The sequence below is a fragment of the Neolamprologus multifasciatus genome, chromosome 7, assembly GCF_963576455.1.
Source record: "Neolamprologus multifasciatus chromosome 7, fNeoMul1.2, whole genome shotgun sequence".
NCBI classification, from domain to species: domain Eukaryota; kingdom Metazoa; phylum Chordata; class Actinopteri; order Cichliformes; family Cichlidae; genus Neolamprologus; species Neolamprologus multifasciatus.
This window is the reverse complement of record NC_140445.1, coordinates 9824912-9847700: the sequence shown is the minus strand read 5'-3', so window position 1 is coordinate 9847700 and position 22789 is coordinate 9824912. Positions and strand designations below refer to the sequence as shown.

General features: G+C 42.3%; 1 protein-coding gene across 3 annotated transcripts in view; it reads right to left on the bottom strand.

The window, feature by feature from the left end:
- Positions 1–21523, bottom strand: part of sptan1 (spectrin alpha, non-erythrocytic 1) — a 28570-nt gene extending 7047 nt beyond the window's left edge. Inside the window, exons 1-42 of one of the 3 annotated variants that reach the window (XM_085165130.1) lie at positions 21284–21523; positions 21071–21196; positions 20312–20452; positions 17172–17452; positions 16916–17060; positions 16662–16816; positions 16048–16183; positions 15804–15905; positions 15572–15709; positions 15378–15488; positions 15184–15261; positions 14934–15089; positions 14584–14788; positions 13211–13392; positions 12886–13129; positions 12600–12722; positions 12252–12469; positions 11825–11917; positions 11594–11728; positions 11246–11394; positions 10966–11022; positions 9501–9699; positions 8890–8994; positions 8760–8792; positions 8619–8654; positions 8078–8125; positions 6082–6173; positions 5796–5940; positions 5537–5718; positions 5330–5429; positions 5030–5227; positions 4806–4952; positions 4607–4710; positions 3318–3480; positions 3044–3058; positions 2078–2209; positions 1573–1710; positions 1383–1487; positions 1043–1251; positions 838–958; positions 283–404; positions 63–195 (exon numbers count right to left, since the gene is read on the bottom strand). In XM_085165130.1, coding sequence (XP_085021256.1) covers positions 63–195; positions 283–404; positions 838–958; positions 1043–1251; positions 1383–1487; positions 1573–1710; positions 2078–2209; positions 3044–3058; positions 3318–3480; positions 4607–4710; positions 4806–4952; positions 5030–5227; positions 5330–5429; positions 5537–5718; positions 5796–5940; positions 6082–6173; positions 8078–8125; positions 8619–8654; positions 8760–8792; positions 8890–8994; positions 9501–9699; positions 10966–11022; positions 11246–11394; positions 11594–11728; positions 11825–11917; positions 12252–12469; positions 12600–12722; positions 12886–13129; positions 13211–13392; positions 14584–14788; positions 14934–15089; positions 15184–15261; positions 15378–15488; positions 15572–15709; positions 15804–15905; positions 16048–16183; positions 16662–16816; positions 16916–17060; positions 17172–17452; positions 20312–20452; positions 21071–21196; positions 21284–21520 — 5739 coding nt within the window. In that variant the 5' untranslated portion in view covers positions 21521–21523. The remainder of the gene's footprint in view (positions 1–62; positions 196–282; positions 405–837; positions 959–1042; positions 1252–1382; positions 1488–1572; positions 1711–2077; positions 2210–3043; positions 3059–3317; positions 3481–4606; positions 4711–4805; positions 4953–5029; positions 5228–5329; positions 5430–5536; positions 5719–5795; positions 5941–6081; positions 6174–8077; positions 8126–8618; positions 8655–8759; positions 8793–8889; positions 8995–9500; positions 9700–10965; positions 11023–11245; positions 11395–11593; positions 11729–11824; positions 11918–12251; positions 12470–12599; positions 12723–12885; positions 13130–13210; positions 13393–14583; positions 14789–14933; positions 15090–15183; positions 15262–15377; positions 15489–15571; positions 15710–15803; positions 15906–16047; positions 16184–16661; positions 16817–16915; positions 17061–17171; positions 17453–20311; positions 20453–21070; positions 21197–21283) is intronic. The other 2 variants (XM_085165131.1, XM_085165132.1) reach the window with 2 other exon arrangements.
- Positions 21524–22789: the final 1266 nt, after the last annotated feature.

Here is a 22789-nt window from a genome sequence, read left to right as displayed (position 1 = left end):
AAAATGCATCAACAAGCCTCATTTCAGGATCTGTTATGCAACATAGTGTAACAAAGAAGCACCTGCACAGCAGCAAGTGTGTCTCCGTAGTCCTCACTTCCCACTAGATTCAACTTCTCATTAATCCAGGCTTCTTCTTCTTCCACATTCGCCACAAATTGCTGGTACTCCAACGATTCCTCAAGCCTCTTTCCTCTGGGACCACAAACACAGACAAAAGCAGATGTGTAAGAGTGTGTGTGTGTGTGAGTTGGGTGAATCTGTGTAACCCAGGGAGCCCACCTCGCTCCAGATAAGTCCTTAAGTTCTTTCCAGTGGTCAACAAACTGGGCGAGCCTCTGCTGGATCTCCTCCTGGCCAATAGTGTTGTCATCTGACAACTTCTTCCCAGTGTCCAGCACAGACTTGGAACACACACACAACACAGATCCAATCAGCCATTCTACAAGAATTTTACAGCATAATTGACAAATTCACAATGTGGCAATTTAGAGTAAACCCTTCACAGTTTAACTACATGTCTTTAAACTGTGGGAGGAAGCTGGAGTACCCGGATAGAACCACGCAAACATGGGGAGAACATGCAAACTCGGGACCTTCTTGCTGTGAGGCAACAGTGCTAACCACCGTGCCACCCATCTAGTCATAACCAAGCCTTGGATCATTTTCCCGTGTGGAAGGGACTAAAACAGATTTAAAAGGAAATAAAAAAATGTCAGCTGGTTTCATATTTTGAAAAGAAAATATGAAACCAGCGGTACTGTATAATATCTGGATCGCTTAATTTACCTTAGGCTAAGTAGAAAAATCTTAAAGAATGAATATGACAAATTCTACCTGGATGGCTGGCTCGTGGGCTCCAAGCTCAGCCTCCAGCCTCTTGTGTTTCTTCCTCAGATTCTGTACTCCTGTCAAATCACGTCCATAGTCCTCCGAACTCACAAGTAGCTTCTTCTCTCTGTGTGGGACACCGGCAGAATTTCACATGTTTAAGTGGAGATTCTCCTCATAGAAATAATATGAACATAGGGCACTTTCTTACTTGATCCAAGACTCTTCATCATCCAGGTCTCTGAAAAACTGGTGCAGGCGGTGGGATTCGTTTAGTTTAGCACGACGGCTGGCTGCCATATTCTTGATTTTAGCGAAGCGGCCGTTGACAGCATCACGCTTGTCCTTCACCTGAGTAGTATCGAAAGCATTGCTGGCCATCAGGCTGTCGGCCTGGCCGTTCAGATCCTTCAGACGATCCTGCAAGCAGAAAAAATATGGTGAGAGAACTTCACTATATTTTATTCTAGACAACTTGCGTTTGAGTCTTTACTTTAGTATGTATTGTGTAGAGAATGATATACATTTATATAAAAAAATGAGCTGTGTACCTCATGGGCAGAAATATCAGCCTCCAGCAGCTGGTGTTTCTTCAGCAGATTGTTGACTGAAGCCAGATCCTTTCCATAATCCTCAGAGGCAAGAAGGGCTTCCACCTGAGAAACAACACCATGCATCAGTCTTTGAGATCATCTAATTTCTGTTAGTACCAGTGTTTATAGTCAGCAAGCAGATTGTTACCTCAGAGAGCCAGAAGTCAAAGTCCTTGATGCCAGTATTGAAGTTCTGCTGCTTGTTGGCCTCTTTGAGTTTCTGGCTCTTTTCTGCAGATTTGTTGACGAGGAACTGCCACTGTTCATCCAAAGCACTGAGACGTGCCTACGCAACAGACAGGTACAGCTTATAGGTTTGTACATCAGATCTCTGTTTTTTGACATAAAATGATGCTGCCATGCATGTTCTGTTTAGAGAAGTGGAAATCTATGTGAGGGATCGGCTTCACATTCATTAAAAAAAACAAAAACAAATGATTATTTTCAATATTTAATATGTTCTATTCTCTAACCCTTATTTACGCAGGACATTTTCTTGTTCACTGTAAAATCTGGTGAAATAAAATGGTCAGCATCATGCTATTTAAACACGTTCTACTGATAGTCTTCATTTTGGTCACTATAGTCATGACGTTCATGTATAGGTGCTGACAGGTGAAATGTTCCACAGTATGCACACTTGATAAATGCACCTTGACTGCATCCTCGCTGCCGGCACAGGCTCCTCTCTGGATCAGGGCGTTGCCTGTGTCAATGACTCCACGAATTCTGTCTGCATTGGCGTGCAGCTCGGCCTCAAACGCCTGATGTTTCTGATGCTTACTCTGACGGTGGACACAGATGGGGAAAGAACCACAACATTAGAACTACATCATCCTTATTAACGGTGGAAATATTTACAGCTCACAGCTTCACAAAGTCATTTAACGCAGCAATGCTTTCATACTTACATTCAATGCAAAAGCCAAAATTAAAGCCAACGAACTGCTATGCAGTCGATATTAATGTCAGATGTAAATTAGTTTATATAATTATTGTAACGGAAACACTTTAATGTACAAGGACACAAAAAAAAACTAAAAGCAACTATGACAGGCAATGTGTCAAGACACTGACAGACACATAAAACAAATGAGTAAACAACACAAAATGGCAGCAATGTCTGCAACGGACCTGACTTTAAGGAAATATAGAGGGGGAGGAGTCGCTACAAAGTTGCTTCTTGTTTATATCCATCCGTTTCCTTTACAGCTGCTCTGAAGAGATGCAATGGCACCAGTGGAAAATTCCACAGCTATCAGTATGTAGTGCTATCTAATCATTACTCTAATCAGTTTGAGTCTGGATTTAAACATCTGAAGCAAGCTTAAAATAGCTCCTCAACCAAGAAATCAACATAAAAGTGGAAGTCACACCCACCAACCAGCAGTCTTTGATAAACTAACCTGGGATAAAGTACAAAATTAACACAGAATTAAAGAAGAATGAATGAGTTGAATTGAAACTCAAGTGAAAAGAAGCTGGCACTCAACAGTGCTGGATGAGGATGGTTGGAATGCTTATCACGCTCTATTGTGTCTACACACATAGCACAGACATAGACACACAGCAGATATTCTGCTTGCTTGTTAGTCAGCTGACACACTACTCAGACTTACCAGCAGCTTGGACAGCTATAAAAACAAAATAAGAGTGAGAGAAAGATTCAGTCTTACTGCAGACAGGGCACTGGAAGGGATCAGGTAAAGAGTATCAACAAGGCAAAACAGACAAACAATGTTTATATTTGGATTAGCCCCTTGCCTTAGAACGTAAGTAAATTATCTCATATTTCTTCACTAAATCCATATGTGAGATGTACATTCCCATTTAAAACTCGTTCTGTATGTGCAGCAGAGCTTCAGCTCCGAGTCGGGTTTCCCAAGTGCGTACCTGGATGTTGGTGGGATCCTTGTAAGACTCATCAGTTGCAGTCTGTAGTTTCTCACTGATCCAAGCCTCAATTTCATCCACATCGCGACTAAACTGCTGCAGGGTCTGGGATTCTCCCAACTTGGAGCGCTTTTCGATCATCTGTGCCTTCAGCCGGCGCCACCTTTCAAACATCATTAAATTAGCTTTTAAAGGCAAGCTCAAACACAGCACACAAACATTTTACAGAATCGGCCACGGGTTTGTTTGGCAGATTCTTGATGCTTTGGGAGATCTCATGTATGATTTTCCCCCCAAAACGTTTCTGATATGTGAACAAATAAAATGTAGCTTTTCTTATCACCTCATCATAAGTAATGGTACAATTCAAGATGACATTAAGAAAATAAAGTACTCAAGAATTTTAAGATGTAGAGAGTAATGAGAATATCGTTCTTCAGATGAGTTTAAGCCCAGCGTTAGAAGACTATATAATTTAAGTTATGATATGTACACAGTGTATAAACTGCAAACCTGCAGTGGTCGTTCTGTCATAACAATGAATTAGCTCTAATTCCATTTACATTCCAAAGCTGACCGATTTGTTTGTGTCGCCATTTTTTAAATCTGTTTGAGAGGATGAAATAAATAAAATAAAATAAGGCAATGCATTATCTTTATCTTTAGTGTTTTCATATGGAGAGTCCACTGACACCTCCACAAATGTCCTTCAAAAATCCTTGACTGTGAGTAGGTCAAATACTGGTTTCACTTCAGCGCTTCGTCTGTTGTAACTGCACTCTTCTTTGCAGGTGGCTGAAGGACTACCACCAGCACAAGCAAGAATAGACAGTTACAAAATGTAGACAAAGGCCCACAGAGCTGTGTGTAGGCTCTGCATAGGATAACACACAACCGTGCTCATCTCCTGACACAATGCAACTGGAAGTTGCAGAGACTTTTCTTTTTTCAACCATGGAAACAGTCCTTTTGTTTTCTATGGGAGTCCAGGCCTTGTTCTGTTGCACAGCACACCTGTGTGTTATTGCTTACTTATTATTTTACAAGCTGTGGATTTAGAAACTCCAAATGTTTCTCCTGCTTTTTCTCAGGTGCGTCTTATTTTTTATTTCTATTTTGCGGCGTCATTAACGTCTGTGCGTTTTGAATTAAGCTCCCCATTTGTAGTGCAAGCAACAACTTCCAAATGCAAATGTCCACAAAACTACTTTATCACACAACTTGAGCATCTGTAGATAAACAAAATTAGGATTGTGTCAGTGATCAAGTTTAACAACCACGTTTTCTACCTGTCAAGAACTTCATTGCGGCGGTTAAGAATCTCAGGTTTGGCGTAATGGTCGGCTCCAATCAACTGGTCAGCAAAAGACTGCAAAGCAGCAATCTTCTCCTCCTGTAAATCAAGCCAGGATTTAATGATCAAGACAAAAAAGGGTAATAGCAGTCAGTTTTCAAAGCTTTCACGAAGCAACGAAATGCCTCACTGACCTGAACGTTGATGGCCTTGTCAAAGTCTTCATGTTTCTTAATGAGGGCCTCCACACTGTCCAGGGAGTCACCCTTGTCATCACTGGCGAGGAAGGCTTCACGAGCTGCCATCCAGTTCTCAGCCTGCTCACAGTCTCTGTTAAAAAGCTGTGGATGGACAAACAACCTTCAGTGGCTGAAATATAGTCTTTAACTGTCTGCTTCATGTCCAAGGATGTCATTACCTGGAGTTCTAGGCACTGATCCAACATCATGCGGCGCTGCACCCAGGCCTTCTCCAGATCAGCGCGCTCACGGTCTAAAGCCTCGAGTTTTTGCTGAATCTCAGGACTAGCATAGTGGCCTCGAGCCAGCAGCTGCTGTCCGAACTGTTCAAACGCCTGGAAAGTACCAGCCCGAGCATCAATCTCTGTACGGTGTTCCTGGAGAGAGAAAAACAAACAAGAAAGAAGACAGAGTTAGAGTTAAGCAATAACTTATATCGGAAAACACGCAAAGAAAGAACAAGACTAAATATTTGATACCTGGTGTCTTTCTAAAAGGGCCTCGGCTCCAGTCACATCCTTAGCCAGCTCCTCTGAGGACACTAATCCTCGGATGCCATTGATCCAGGACATGAGATCTCTATGCACAGTAAAGAATTGCAGTCAGTCAAAACCCTGCATATCTCTAAGACATCGCTTTCCTCAAAAAATGTTAAACATTTTTGGATCCAGCAGTCCCGCCCCCACCTGAAGTCAGAGAGGAAACGCTGCAGGTCATGGGAATTGCCAAGCTTGTCTTTGCGCTGGTCAGCACGTCCCACCAGGCTGCTCCAGGCAGTGTTCAGCTCTGTGCATTTCTCCTGGATGTCATCCACCGCTTCAGGGTGAGACTGGATCAAGCGCTCTGCTGTCTCTCCAAGAGAGTTAACCTAAGTAGAGAAATGGAAAAATTAATAAAAAATAAATACAAGATTTCAGGCTTAAAATTACTAAAAGTGAATCTGACCTTATCCCCCAGGGCAGCCAGGTCTCTCTCAAAGCCCTCGTGTTTGCGCTGCAAAGCCTGGACACTGGCCAAGTCGTGACCGTAGTTGTCAGTGTTCAAGGCCTGGTTCTTCTCCTCAATCCACTCTTTAGTCTCATCAGCATCCCTTAGGACACACAACACAACTCAAGTTAATTGTTGTAGCTGACAAAATGTCCCAAAGCCAGTTTCTCTAATAAATAACACAAAGCAGAGGGTGAACTCGATGACTGATGATCACAGGCGATACCCCACTTTGGATTTGTACCTGTGGAACCGCTGCACCTCATGTGCACTGCCCAGCATGTTGCTCCTTTCTTCAGCCAGCTGTTGCAGGGATCGCCAGCGGTTGTTCAGCTCCTGCACATAACATACAATATTAAACAGCACTCTGCACTCATCCCACACACTGCTCCCTGTGTCTGGAGCATGTTTTTCTCATGCTAGTGGTAACATTTGAGATGAGTTGCAGTACACCAATTGAAATGAGCATACGCTAAACAAGAGGCGCTTTCAGACAGAACAGTTGCCTAGAGGCTAACGGCTCACTGGGAGCACAACTCTAAGTGCTTTTTATTTTGGATTTGCAATAAAATAGGAAAACCAATGTGACAGGTTGCAGTTGGCCCTACAACAAGAAGGAAGTTCAATCCATGTTTGGTTTGGTTGTAAATTAATGATGTTATCCACTTATTGTGACACGTGTAAAGCACAGACGGCTTTACAAACAACTTTTGTGGTCTCACTTCCTTGTAATGCTTTTTCAGCTTCTTCCATTTCTACAATACTTTTTCTTTTATGTGGATGCCAATCATAGTCAAAAAATAAATAAAATAAAAATACCTGCAGCTGCCAGTTTACCCTCAGCCTCCTACTACAAGCACCTATGGTATTAATTTAAGAATCCTACGTCACAACTATGATTCTTGAGTTATCACATTCACAAACTTCGGGGTCAACATTGCCCCACCTCTCACCGGGGTGACGACAACAACGCACGTAACGAGAAGAAAAGACTTAGCTTTCTTCCTATTTCATTTAATATTTTGACTGGATTTTAGGTCAAACTATTAAAAAGTAGTATGGTAACTCTCAATACAAGGTACGAAGAGACGTAGATTCAAGTAAAGGAGGAAATCTTTAGATTTATTTTTGTTTTTCAGCCTATAGGAGACAGCAAAAAAAGTTGCCAAGCGCATCTCGATGTTAGGCACTCATTTTCATCCACACAATAAAAAACAGTGTTCATTCAAAATTATGTTTTAAATATATTTGTATATTTATATACTAACTAACTATGGTGGCCTTCATAGAAATAGCTACAAATCTTAAACAGTTATTCTGTTTCTATTCTGCTTCTATTCAAAGTCTGGACTTCAATCACATCTTGAGTAAAGGTAAGTTAAAATCCTCCGAGGTGAAAGAAAAGGGCAACTTCCTACAATAGTTTTAGGACCTAAGCTCCTGCAGTCTGAAAGCGCCTAACTAAGCCACGTTTCCACAACACCCTCAGTGCTTCTGCGGCAGGGCTAGAAATCCAAATCAGTTCCGGAGAAATTACTTTCCATCCCCAAAAGCTCACAATTACAGGTTGGTACTTTATGATAATTCATAAGCTTTGGGGTTGCAAAGATGAAGTTATCTAACTGGTTAAGCTTTTGCAGTTAGACCGTATAAAATATACTGATCTTGAGGCTAGCGTGTAAACACAGAACATCAGTGGACTGAAAGGAGCTCTTGAAAAGAGAATGTTTTTGCACTTTTGGTGGAAAAGTGGCTAAGAGGGTCAAAGTCATTCACACTAACAGATACATTTCAAGATCAGTTTAACAGTGACACAAGGAAAGCTAGATTAAACATATTTCACTCAAGCACAATCATGCAAATAATGTGCTCAATTTGTGCTACTTTGCACTGAGTATTTGATGAGCACAGACAGCGATGGACAAACAAAAGTAGGTGGATGATGGAGATGAGATGCACAGGACTGGGTGCATGGTAAGAACATTGCAAACAAAGAACATGACAGGTTTAGCATAACTTATGCATTATGTCATTCATATTACAGCAACAATAATTAGGACCAGGACAGGACAAATGGTGCGGGAAGCATTGTGTTAAAAAACAAAACAAAAGGAACACTGCTCATACTGAAGTCAGGTTTCAGTGAACATGAGGGGATAGATCATGTGACACTATCACAGTATGGTTAGTGTTTCTGATCACAATGCGCAGAGTGGTTGGATTGGACTTGTTTATCTTACCTTGATTGTATTAAAGTTAGCCGTTGTTTGAACAGCCAAGCGTATATTCTAAAGTCAAAGGTAAACCAAACATGGACATGGAGGGAAGGACACAAAAAACACCACACCAGTCAAGAGCGTTATGGAAAATCCCAGGGTTAATCTTGGTTCTCACAAGACCAACTGAGACACCATTCACTAGCACTGCAACCATGGCTGGAGGAGAATGAATCTGTTTTTGTTACAATCGAGACATCCCGAGACATGAAAACTGCTACAAAGGATCTTAGGAATAAATTACGAGTTTCCAGTTGTCTCATCAATGTCTAATCATATTCTACAAAGTCATGAGTCATCATGCCCCATGTTAGTAAAATGTAATTCTGGGCATGATTGCAGGAAACAGGTACACAAGTATCAAACACTGAGCAGTCATGCACGGTTACAGTATCAAATTAAGACTGACTAGCTGCCAAGTATTTTCAGGTGATGCATGTTCTTTACAAGATCATCTGAAGGTTTGAGGATGTCTTGAGGACAATTACTGTTAGTTAGAGCTTACCTTCCATGGAGATGCAGTCTTAGAATCCGCTTCATCCTGTTCAACAAATGAGACATACAAGTAAGCACACTGCTATGATATCTAAAAAATGTCTTTATTATTATAGTGGATGCAAATATAAATAACAGAAACTACACCAACCTTGCCAGGAGCAGCACCAAGCAGCTCTTGTTGCTGGAGATGAGGAGAAAAAAACCCGTTTCTTTAAAGGACAGCTAATTATGGCTCATTTATGTGACATAACATACGATCCCAGAGAGGTAGCACCTACCTGAGCCTGAACCATGGGGGCCTCCTCAGCCATAAGGCCTTCAGACTCCAACTCTGAAGCCACTTTGTTGATATCCCTCAGACGAGACTCATTGGCCTTGAGGTCCTGGAAAGAGAGAAAGAACAGTGTCATACACTGTCTGTTCAAATTCAAATACATACATAAAAAAGAAGGTTTTCATAGGACTGCTGCAGTTCTATGTTACACAACTTTTAATTATTTGTGTTTCTCACACTGTTGTGGAGGAATTTTTTGCCCACTTTTCTTTATGGTGTTGCTTCAGTTCGCAGGAATTTGCTTCTGCACAACTCATGAACATCCAATCACAGCATTTCAGTGGGTTGAGCTCTGAATTTTGACTGGGCCTTGCAACACCTCTATGCTTTTTTCTTTGTTTTTTGTAGATTTGCTTCTGTGCTCTGGATCACTGTCCTACTGCATGGGCCAAATTTAGTTGTTATATGGTCGCTGATTTGTTGTGTTTACAATTCACATACAAGTAAAGACCATATACAAGTAATTCAGATAACTTTAAGTCAATAGTCATGTAGATTTTTTGGGAAAAGGATCAAGCTTAAAAAATAAAACAAACTAAAAACAACAGACATTACCTTCTGGAAGTCATCAAACTTCTTCTGTAGAACCTCAACCTGCTCCAGATCAGAGCCCATCTCCTCATTAGTGAGGGTGCTCTCCTTCTCATGAATCCACTGCTGGAGCTCGTTGGCCTCACGGAATAACATAAACTTCTTGCAGCTTTTCTCAAGCATGTCCTTGCGCTTCTCCCCCAACTCTAACAGAGTGCCATATCTTGGAAAAAAGAACATTAAAGAAAGAGAATGTAAGTGAAGCACTAGAAAAAAAACAAACAAACCTAAACTAAATTTTTAGGTTTGTTTGTTGGACACTGACATGCTTTGTGTTTGGAGTCTGTAGACATGGGACATGAGAAGGAAGCCTTGCATGGTATGGCTGACAGAAATTTATTATCATAATTGATGAGTAGTGTAGTAATGAAGGGGTCCCATTCTCCACAACGTTTTACTCTTGTGTCAGGAAACATCCACACATATTGCTCTCTGGTCTCCATGACATTTTATAGATGCATTGAATAATCTAATAAAACCAGTACCTGGGGGCAGGCATCATCCTGATGATGGGGAGTGTTTAAGGACCAAAGCATCTAGAAAATCTTGATTAAAAAAAAGGGGGGGGGGGGGGGGGGAGCCTCTCCCAGATACCATGAGGTGAGAGGCAGACCTTGGACAGGTTGCCACTTTCATGCAGGGCTAAGAAGTGTTTAGATTATTCAACAACACCACTACAATGATAATAAGATGAGATGTGTTAGCTTAGCAGGGAAGTTTAGCAAGCATTACATTGGAAATTCGTAATGTCAGGGAAAAAGCCTAATTGGTCACAGTCAGACTAATTTTTTTCTTTTAATCATTTATCCTTCTTTACTTATTTATTTTCTACCAATCTAAAATTAAATAAGCACATTTAGTGTTGAATTTAAAGGCATCATAAAGAACATGGTTAAACTAATGTGTGGTCATTTTTCCTGAGAGCTGTGTTTGCTTTGTTAGATTTTTAATAAGGCTCTGGGATGTTGCTGTAAAATAAAAGTAGTGACATAAATACTGTATGCTCCTTTTAATAACTTTTCATCCACTGCCAGCAAGGCACCCAGCCTCTGGGGTTACAGCTGTAGTAACGTTGTCCCAAACTAAACCCCGACACATTGACAAGCCAGTTTGTTTCTGTTAATTTATATGTCACACAAATTTCAAATAATTTGTGAATATTTCACTGATTCATTGAGACACCTAAGAACCAATCAAATCCCAGTGTGTGTAGGGCAGAACATAAACTGACAACCCTATAGGGTAACCTGGGATAAGAAGGATGTAACAGATGTGCATCAGAAGCTGCTTCTATCCTGGACTGAATAGAGGCCAGGGGTGAAATACACACAGTGTCACACAACATAGTATTTGGGGTGGGTGATGGATGATATCTATTATAGGTATCACGACCACAAGTACACGCAGAGGGGCACTGGTTCCTACTCACAGCTCTTCCACCTGCTTCATGCGCACAGACACGCTGCAGGCCTCCTTGGTGACAAGCCTGCACAGCGGCAAGGCAAGGCGAAAGCACAGCAAGAAAAGATTAAGTAGTTAAATACAGAGATAGGACAGCAGAGGAAACAGGACAAGGGGCCAGGAGCAAGGTAATTAGTGTTAAATAACTGGATGGAAGTAAAGAAAGACTAAAGTGCAGAGCAGACAGGTTAAAGTGGATTAGTGGACCCGATTCTGAAACAGAAGAGTTCAGGCTGTGGGTTTCTTACTGATTTTCAATCTGGTCTTGGCGGAGTGCAATGCTGCCATGTTCATCCAGCAGGTTCTCCCTGGAAGAGGATTGGGTGGGGTCGAGCTTCTTCACATAAGCAGCAGGAACGAAGCCCTGGCGATCATTCACCTCCACTTTCCACCAGTCCTGCAGCAGGGGGGAGATGAAGTCATTAGTATGTAATGTGGCGGGGTGGACGAGAGTCAGGCAGTAGAGCTGGTCATCTACTAATAGGAAGGTTGGTAGTTTGATCCCTGGCTGATCTGCATGCCAGATCTGCAATATCCTTGGCCAAGATACTAAATTACGATATTTACTGATGCTTGACTACTTCACAGTGCCGTACCTTGTTAGTGCTGTTGAGGAGAGTGAGAATGTCTCCTTTCTTCATAGTAACTTCACGTGGGCTCTTCTCCTGATAGTCATACAGGGCCAGGACCAGCTCCTTCCCGGTCTCATCATCGGTTGGTGCAACTTGTTGCTGTTTAGTTAAAAGAAACTTGTTACCGATTTGTGTTCTGCGAATAGACAGTGATGCTTCAGAACAGATCAGAATTCAGGGACTTTTTAAACTTACCCTGCAGGACTGGGCCTGCTCCTTCAGGGACTGGATACTGCTGCCGTAAGCGCTCAGGTCAGACATCAGGGCTTCGTGCTTCTTTAGCAGAGCCTGTGGAGAAGAAACAACTCAGCACAACTACATTTCTCACAAAGGGAACTAATTGGAAGCTTTAAGCCCGCTTTAACTTTTAATAGAGCAAAAACAAAACACAAAAAATAACAAACCCCCCCCCCCCAAAACTACATCATAACATTTTAAACTTTAACAGCACAACAATAATTCATTGGTAGTGACAGTTACAGTGGTGTGAAAAGTGTTTGCTCTCTTCCTGATTTCCTATTTCTTTGTATGTTTGCCACACTTAAATGTTTCAGAACATATTTAAATATTAGACAAAAACTTTTTCACATCACTGTATATTCTTCTGTTGTAAAATCTGTACCTCAGCTGAGTCCTCGTCTTTGCCATAGTCTGGGCTCCCAACAATGGGTTCCTTTTCCCTCATCCAAGACTCGGCCTCGTTAGCATCAGCAAAGTATTGCTGGGCCTGCAGAGAGTCCTCAAGGTCCTGTCTCCTCTGGGAGGCCTTGGCCTTCAGAGTGTCCCAACGCCCATGCAGCTCAGCCAGCTTAGCCTTCACATCCTCACCAGCAAAGTGACCTGGACACCACACCCATGAAACCTCAGCTGTTTTTTCCCCCCCACTGTTGCAGTGATATTTTACTTGCATTTAAACATCACCATCATCTCACTGAAGATAACAGAGGAATCTTAGGATTTAAATCAATACCTTCCTCCACCATAGCTTCTCCCTTCTGGGTGACAGCCTTAATGCGAGGCTCGTGACCTGTGATTTCAGCCTGCAGAGCCTGGTGCTTCTTCAGCAAGTTCTGGACACCAATCAAGTCTTTGCCTGAGAAAAAACGTCAGAGAAACATTTTATGGAGCTCCAGTGATCTGAAATATGAGGCTCCAGTTTAAACTTTATTTCTGAAATGATCACTTTCAATGAGTATATACCTCCAATTACAAACTTTAATTTCCTAGAGCTGCATAGACAATTAGTCTGATTTTACCTCTGTTAGTAGAGGCAGCGATGGGCTCTTTCTCACGGATCCAAGTCTCCTCATCTTCAATATCTCTGAACAGCTGCTGCAGCCTTAGAGAGTCTGACAGCTTCTGCTTGCGTGCAGCCATGGGTTCACGCAGAGCTTCATACCGAACCACCAAAGCCTCTTGCTTCTTGCGGATGTTGTCAGCATCAAAGTGGCCGGCCTCCTGGAACTGGCGGGCCTGGATTGTTATGCCATCAATCCGATCCTGATGGGGACATTTACATTAGTGTCGCATTCACCAAAGCAGTGTATGAGAGCTCCATAATTTGGGCTGAGTGCTTGTTACCTGGTGAGCTGCCACATCAGCCTCCAGCAGTGCATGTTTCTTCTGCAGGTTCTGAACACTTGTCAGGTCTTTTCCATAATCATCTGAAGCCAGGTGGCCCTCCACTTCATATAGCCACAGCTCTATGTCCTCTACATTTCTGTTGAACTGCTGCTGCTGGTTGGCTTCACGCAGCTTGATGCCTTTAAAGAAAAAAAAAAAAAGCTCTGACTGTTGTTCTGAATCACCAGGGACAGACTTTTCTTTCATTTCTTTCTTTACATTAATGGCCCAGCTATTCAGTTCAATTCATTTTTATTTATACACTGCTAAATAACTCAAGGTGCTTTATACTGTAAGAGAAAGACTCAACAAAGAAAATAAAAAACCCTAACTATTATATGACCCCCTTTGAGGAAGCACTTTGGCGACAGTGGGAAGGAAAAACTAGAACCAATGAACTAGTTCAGATACAGAATGTTTCTCATTTTAGAGATATTGCTCAAACACAAACAGAAGAAAGCAGTCCCACATATTTGTTTAATATTCATAAAAACTACTCCAAGATTCCTCATCGTGTTACTGGAGGCAAAGATAATGCCATCTGGTTAGATACCATATTTCTAAGATTGTCAGGGCCAAGTACAATAACCTGGTCTTTAAAACATTCCTGCACTTTAACTAATTGGTGTATATTTGACTTAATGGATAGATACAGTTGTATGCTATGTCTTCTGATGATAATGCCTAAGGGAAGCATGTATAATGTAAATAGAATTGGTCCTAGTACAGAACCCTGTGAACTCCATAATGAGTATTAGTGTGCGAAGAGGACTCTGCACTTACATGAACAAATTGGAGTCTATTAGATAGATATGATTCACTTGTAATACCTACAGCATGCCCTGAACACTGTAATAAAATATTATGGTCGACAGTATCGAACGCTGCACTGAGGTCTAGCAGGACAAACACAGAGATGAGTCCACTGTCAGAGGCCATAAGAAGATCATTTGTAACCTTCACTAAAGCTGTTTCTGTGCTGTGAGGAGCTCTGAAACCTGACTGAAACTCTTCAAATAACCCATTCCTCAGCTAAAGTTGTGGTCAGATGTTTACATTCACTCATCATGAGCAGAAATGTAACAGTAATTGCTTTGAGTTGTTCTTTTCCCATGGTAGAATAACTGAATGACTTTTGTCCCTGTGTGGTTTAGAGAAAAATAAATAAAATTCTAACTGTTGCACTGTTTTCTCAGTGGGTATCCAGCAGTTTGTTTGTTCTTTTGTGTGTGTGCACAAATGTACACAAAAGCCCTGCCGCTCTTCATGCACTTTGTCACTGTGCACAGCTCAAATCAAATCTTTACGTTCACTTTTCCTCCAAACTATACCTTTGAGCTCAGTGGCCTCCAGCAGTTTTTTCCACTGAGAGCTGACTTCTTCCATGTGACCAGAAACCTCAGTTGAGGCATAATGCTTTCCATCCAGCAGCTCCTGGCCTGACTTCTGCAGGGCATCGATTCGGCTCTGGTTAGCAGACAGCTCCGCTTCAAAGGCCTGGTGTTTCTGCACCTTGCCCTGCAGGTTGGAGGGGTCCTGTTGACAGGAGAGCAGAGACACAGAATTTCAGCAATGGAGAAAACAGACACAAAAGAAAAGATCACAATGCACAAATGAACATCAAAAAAATGGGAGACACAAATATCGGGAGAAGACAATATCAATTTCTTTCACAAATTACCTTGTAAGCCTCATCAGTAGCAGTCTTCATCTTTTCATTGATCCAGCTCTTAAGCTCATCAGAGTCCCTGAAGAACTGCTGGAGGTGGAAGGAGTCCTCCAAGGCAGCACGACGAGACTGAGCACGGTCATGCAGGGCATTGCGGCGGCTGAGTAGCTATAAATGCGACAAGGAGAGAAAACACATTTTCAAAGAAAGCCTATTGTATTTGATTTTATCTCTGATGTGGAAAGCAGACAGCAGTGCTTACAGCATCTCTGCGTGTAGCCACATCCTCTTTGGCATAGTGGTTGTTCTGAATCAGTTTGGTAGCAAATTCATCCAAAGCCTGGAGATGTGCAGATTAAAGGTTAATTTCAATTTACAATTCTCACACAGTGGCAATAATTCAAGAATAGAAGATGCAATATTTATCATGTAACTGGGCAAATTTAATAAACTTACAGTGATCTTCTCTTCTTGAGCACTCAGCGACTTCTCAAAATCTTCATGTTTTTTAAGCAGTGCCTCTACACTGTCCAGGGAGTCACCAAGGTCTTCATTCAGGAGGAAAGCCTACGCAAGGACAATACATGAAAAACTGCCACAGCACATCTTTTTGCTAATAAGCACCAAGCTCTCCTGGTGTGGTAACTTACCTCTTGCTTGCTCATCCAGTTGTCAACTTGCTCAGTATCCCTGTAAAAGAGCTGCAGGTCCATGCACTGCTCATACTGCTGCCTGCGAACCTCCCACAACTCCAGCAGAGACTCCTTTTCTGCAGCAAGGACACCAAGCTACACAAAATACACAAAGAAGAGCATTTTAAATGCTAGTATGACACAGATGAAGAGCGGAGAAAATTCTACCTACACGGTGTCATAATCCTACCTTTTCCTTCACCTCGTCAGAGGCATAGTGTCCTGCACTGAGCAAAGCCTGGCCAGCTTCATCTGTAGTTCTAAAACTGTCTTCGTGAGCGTCAATCTCTCCCTAAAAAAATATAAATAAGAAAAACATGGAAACAGGTTGACTAACACAGGATGTGAATTATGAGACAAAATTAATTATGAGCCTTTACACTAAGTGCAAAGACACTTTAGGCTGGAGGTCTCTATAGTTTAGAAGATTTTACCTTGTGCTCCTGATGGCGGTCTAACAAGGCCTCAGCTCCAGCCACATCATTGGCCAGTTCATCAGCATTAATCAGAGCCTTCATCTCAGTTACCCAGCTAGTCAGATCCCTAAAGTCAGCAGTGAAACGCTGCAGCCTAAAACAAATCATCAAAAAAGGACAGAATGAGCAAACTTGGTTGGACAAGTGGCTCTTCAACAGGCCTGAGCTCTTGGCAAATATGAACTGAAAATGACTCTGTACATAAGACCCCACAAAGTCCACAAAGATTCACACAGAAGTCTAAATCAGTTATAAATCCTAGAAAGGTTTATGTGCATGTGTGATTTCATTCCCCGATATAAGTTATATTTTTTGTTGTGTATGTAGTATTTCACTGTGATCATCATTACATCCCATATATAGACCTGGGTACATTAGTTTGTTGTTCATCAGCGTTAATTCTAAAAACATGTCAGGTAAAGTAATTATATATTGTGAACAGCTATCAGCATGTTGTTTAAAACAGAGTGATATGCTCCAACACATGGCCTTTGCATATAACTGTATCTTCTGGCTTCTGTGAAAGGTTGATGAATGATTTGCATGTTTTACTGCATTTATTGGTATTTTACTGGTAGGAGTCGTTCAGACGGGCACGGCGCTCAGTAGACAGAGTGCGAATCTGTTCCCAGTTGGTGATAAGTTCGTCCTTTTTCAAATGGATCTGCGAAGCGTTCTGGGGATGTGTCTGCTGCAGGTGCTCAGCGTCACCACCCAGAGTTTTGACCTGATTTAAGGAAGGAGAACACAGCAAGTCAGGATATCAAGGTTTTAACTTCCCGTTTACTATATTTGCTAACATAGCGGAGAGCGGCATATGCCCTACCTTATCTTCCAAAGCTGCCAGGTCTCTCTCCAGGCCTTCATGTTTGCGAAGCAGAGCCTGAACACTGGCCAGGTCACGCCCAAAGTCATCAGACCCCATCAGCTGCTCCTTCTCCTTGATCCAGCTGATGGTTTCATCCACATCCCTATTCGAGGTAAACAGACAGTCTGTTACTAACGGCAGCATGACAAACAAACAAATGAACATACACACAGTGTAAGAGTTTTTCATGTGTTATGGCTATGACGCTGCTTACCTGTTGAAGCGCTGTACCTCAGCAGCTCCAAACAGCTTGCCCTGCCTCTGTTGGGCCAGGCCCTTCAGGCGCTGCCAGGCCGCGTTGACCTCGTCCTGCTTGCGCACGATGAGCTCCGCCTCTGGATGGGATTCCTGGATCAGCTTAGCTGCAAGCTGGTTCACCTCATTCACACGTTCCTCATGGGCAGCCAGATCCGTCTGGAACTCCTCAAACTTCTTCTGCAGGAGCTGCACGTGCTCCAGGTCCTGGCCCAGCTCTTCTGATGTGGCGATGGCCTCCTTTAGGTAAAAGTGGAGAAAGAGAAAGTTAAAAAAAAGAGAGAAAGTATGCCTTGGTGCTTTATTATCTGATACAATGAGTCTGGCTTTCGTTATAATTCAAAATAATTGCAACAAATATAGGCCTCAAGTCTTCAAGCGGACATGATCTCTGTAATCTTCAGGTTTGTAAACTCTTTGGAGGATTGCCTGTTTGAGTCAGGTGACAGGTGACTGACCAGATTGACAAATTAGAGCTTCTTTTCATTCTCTCTGGCCCGATGTACCGAGCGGCACAAACAGCTTGGCCAAAAGATGCGATTGCCAATATTAAAAAAAATAAAATGTTTTTCCAAGCTTTCCTAAAACCACTCAAACAGTTTAGTACACCACAAACACAACTAATTTTCTTACCAAAGGATAATCAGGAATCCTAACATACAAGTCTATGTCCACGCTTTTTGGACGTCTTTCTTTTTCCTCACATCATCTCACTGACTGGATTACTTCATATTACAGGTGTGGAAAAGTGAAGCCTAAATGTAAGGTGGGAAAATAATCCCATGTCCTTGGCATAATCCCCTCACACCCCCAAACACCACTGGGGTACATTTCCTCAGTGAATGCTGGTCAAATTCAGACCACCCACATGGGCAATTGGGATTTGGTTGCAAAACCTTCTTCCATCACAAGAGGGAGCCAAAGTAATTTCCACTGTGGGCTGCCTGGCTTTGGGCGTTCTCTCAGCAAGAGTAGAGCGATGAGGAGAGTGGGCTGTGAGGGCATTCAAGCAAAGATACCGCTTGCAATTTGCAACCAACCCTTACAGATTTCAGAGTTATTTCCTCTCATGCAAAATCATGAATCAGCCAGAATACTGCAAGAAGAAATATCTACCTTGCTATAAATATGAGAAATACCTCAGGAGCAGAGCCAATGCAGATTTTACTCAAAGTATTTTCTCGTTCCCAAGAAGGAAGGGGGACTGCGTCTGATACTGGACTAAAGGGCACTGAATCAGCATTTCAGGTCTTACAAGTTCAGGATGCTGACAAATGCCACTCTGCTCTACATGTAGTGCGCCCAGGTGACTGGTTTACATTAATAGACCTGAAGGACCCATATTTTCACATCTCGATTTACCCACTTCACATTAAATTCCTGCAATTGGTGATTCAGAGCAAAACGCACGAGTACTTAGTCCTGCCATTTGCCAACTCAGCCCATCTCTTTCATGGTGTGGAGATGTCTCCTATTTAGGCTATGCCAGCAGATGCTGGAATTAATGGCATCTTCACTGGCAGTCATCCCACTAGGCAGACTGCATGTGAGGGGATTTCAGTGATGGGTTGCATCACTTAAACTATGCCCAAAGTGCCATGCCTACTACCATATCAGAGTGACAGCACACTGCACTGCAGCACTCCTGCAGCACAACAATCCTACATTTCTCACTCAGTGGGTGTCACTGGCAGCTGTCACAGCCAGGAAGGTCTTTCCCCTCCAACGAGACCTAGTTTCCCAGGCTAGGGGGGGAATCGTATAACCCCGCCTTGCCCTATGGGCTAATCTGAGTACGGAAGGACTACCTTAGAGGGTCATAGTCACTATTCATAGTGCTAGGGCCCCCTCCACAATGTCACTGTAATAGAATAAGTTTTTTGTTTTTTGATGCTCTGTAACAGCAATCACCACTTTTCTGCAGGGGCTGTTAGATAAAGGAAAGGCCTTTTCCACAATTAAAGTATCTCTGGCAGAAATTTCTGCCTGCCAAAGGAGCTTTACAGAAAGCCCGGTGAGGCATTACCACTAGCCTGCCATTTTATGAAAGGGGCACGACAGCTCTACTTTCTCTCTAAACTTCTTGTGTCTATGTAGGATTTAACCTTAGTGCCGGGATGTCATTTGGAGGATTTATGTACATTCTACTAGAGGGATGGCAACCTCTTGGGTCATCTTTAGGGGTGTCTCTGTAGAGAAAATATTTGCAACAGCAAGCTGGGCTTCACCTTTGATCTTTGCAAGGTTCTACAGGTTGGATATCACTGCACCATCCCTAGCCCACACTGTCTTAAGTGTGGGTCCACATGAGATCTTTTAAGATGGCACTCAGTCATTCAGATAAGCTTAGCTGGCAATACGGGACTATGCATATCCCCATAGTGAGACACCAAATTAAATGTTTGAAGGAGAACTTGGTGTCTCACCAGATCACACTCGTTGCACAAAGCGAGGAAGAGGTGCACTTATCTTGAATGACGAGTGACGCTGCATCACACCCTTTTATAGGGAGGAGGGTAGCTCCTCCCTGATGCAGGCATCATGATTGTCAGCCAATACTGGCTGGAGTAATGATAAAGAGGCTTCTGAGGACAATGTTGAGAGAGCGTTCTGCATAATGAGACACCTCACTCATGTCATCAAAGAACAGTCGTTACAGAACAGAACAACATCAAATGTCTTAACATAAAATAGATTTCTGCAGAATCTGACCAAGTGACCAACTTTGACTGATTTTTATTTTTTGTCTCCTTGTTTTCAACCAAGTTATCAGTTCCGTCACTACTTAGCAAACATAAACTGAGGTAGGTCTATTAGCTGCAACCAACCAACCCACCAATGTTCTGTACTGGCACAAGACGCCACTAAACATGTTCTAAAAACACATGTTTCTTAAATCCAGCCTTTATACATGTATTGTTTCATGTCCACTTTACAGATCATGTCTAATTTTCTTGCAATGACGACGGCTAAACTGAAATGGTAATTGTAACTACATCTGCCTTCATCCTCATTCTGTGAAATGGAGAGAAATCCAGTTCATATACTCATGCTCAAGTCTTTCTATGTTTAAAACAAACACAGAGATATGAATCTAACCTTGTCACTAATCCAGTCCAGGGCATCTTCACACTCACGCAGATACTGGACCAGTTTCTGGGCCTGCAACAGACGCATGCCCTTTTCCTTGGTTTTCTCCAGCAGGAGGTCCCACAGGTGATGCAGCTCCTCCAGACGAGTCTAGCGCAAGTGACAAAGGTGGCAAGTGTTAATAAAGTTAGTGACAAGAAATGAGAAAATTATCTTGGATAGATGCTGGAAAACCAAAGAGAAGTCTTTTCCACTGAAGATCGTGGAAGAGTCGATTCATATGAAACACAGTGCATGCGATAAAAAGTTTTGAAACCGTTCAGTCAAAAATAGGGGAAAGCTGATTGAATCTTTTAGAATTCACAGCACTCAAGAGTCACACCACAGGTCAGCACCTACTTTTATATACTCGGCCATATTGACACTTGTAACTATTGGCCTCTGTTGTGTCCGGTAAGGCGTGTAGGACTGAATCGGATGGAAGGGGTTAATAGTCATCAAGAAGACCTACATTTTATGTGAGTGAAATTCTAATATTTTATTTTTCTCTTATGTTGCACTAATTATCAGGTATCTGTCTCTGTATGTTGTTCCTGTATATTTAGGGATGTAGCTTTCTAATAATAACAACTAATAAATAGTCAGGAAAGCAATGTTTGGTGTCACAGTAGCTACATCCATCATGAACATACATATAACCCCAAAGCCCACCACAGGCATACCTAAATGTCAACACACTGCATATTAGTGTGCATTTTGGCTACTTACTCGAATAGTGTCAGATGCAAAGTGGCCCTCAGTGATCATTAGATTTCCAGTCTTGTCCAGTTTGATGATTGCTTCAGCGTTGGCCTGAACTTCAGCTTCAAAAGCTTGATGTTTCTGCAGCTTGCCCTGTGTATGAAAAACATATATGATACAAGGTGCCCTTCTTACGGTCTAACAGGACTTAAATACATATACATTAAATAACTGACAAACCTGCAGGTTGGAAGGGTCCTTGTAGTTCTCATCAGAGGCAATCTGCAGCTTCTCCTGGATCCACTTCTCCAATTCATCGGCATCACGGCGGAAGAACTGAAAGCGATACGAGTCCTCCAGCTTCTGCCGGCGCACCATCGACAGCTCCTTGAAACGCCGGTAGCGGTCCAGGACCTGCTGCCGACGTTCCTGGATATCTTCAGCTGTCTCCAGCACTTTGGCTCCTGCGGTGTCCATTTTCTGGAAAAGCACCATCAATGACATACGTGCGATTATTTTGAATGCACATTTAAATAACAGCAGAGACAAATCAGCTGTGTATGGAAAAGCGAATGAAACATATCTCAAAATGGAAATTTATTTGGATGAAAAAAATATGTTGCCTACACATCCTATCCACATAATCACATATGGAAAACATGAACTTTAAAGAAAAGAAGGTTAAAATCAATCTTCAGCTTGTCTCGCTGTGTCTGAGTAGGGTTAGATATTTCTTTAAAGACCCCAGTCTTTGCATTTTCCTGTTTACAGTTAAACATTGTTGTTTTTCTCACATCCCACTTTACTGCTTTTCTTTGGACTCAAAGCATGCAGCCTTGCTCTTTGTATCCATGTTTAACTCCCACCCAGCCTATCCTGTCTCTAGCTAAGCAACCAAAGGGCCGGCAGCTGAAATACTAAAAATGACAAATGGGGGTGGGGCGGAAATTCCACATGCATGTGAACAGTAACTAGGCTTCACTACACAAAGAGAGCGCAGCAGTCAGCTCATTCCCACTGTGCCCTAGGCCCCATGGTTAAAGTATCCTTGAACTGTGGCCAACATCCAAGTAGGAACGTTACATCCGACAAAACAGGATACTAATCTATCATTTCCAGCAGCTTAGCTTTAAACAACATATCTGATTAAACTTATTCATAAATTCTTAATCAAAGCAGTAACAAGAAACTAAAAAGTATAAATGGTAAATGGACGGGTTCTTATTTGGTTCTTTAATATTCTAAGTGAGCACTCAGAGCGCTTTAATTAACTTGCCTCATTCTGCCATTCAGACCCTCTCACACAAGCACTTTTTCTATGCTTTTTCTATGCAAGTGCTTTCTAACTAACAGCAACACACAATCATACTTGGATGGATGCATCAGACTTGGGGTTTGTATCTTGTATCAAACCTGTTCTGTCTTCTGAACCGCAGCCACCCCAATGTGAGTTTTAGTAGTTTTATGATTTTATCAAACTGAAACGTGAGCTTTTAGCCTCTCTAATAAGAAACAAAACAGAAACAGGGAGGTATTGATCCGTTTGAATCAACCTCCAAGCACAACAGCTGAGACCAGACTGAGTGAGGGTGAGGGCGGGGCTGTCCATGCTGTTAAATCTGCGTGTTTTTGTTGATGCTGCAGACAGCAACACAAAAACCGATGGATAAATGTGAGACAATTTCCTGGATTCCACTAATTCCCTCTCTGAATGAAGTGGGGGTATTAGTGAAGTCAGCAGTCTAG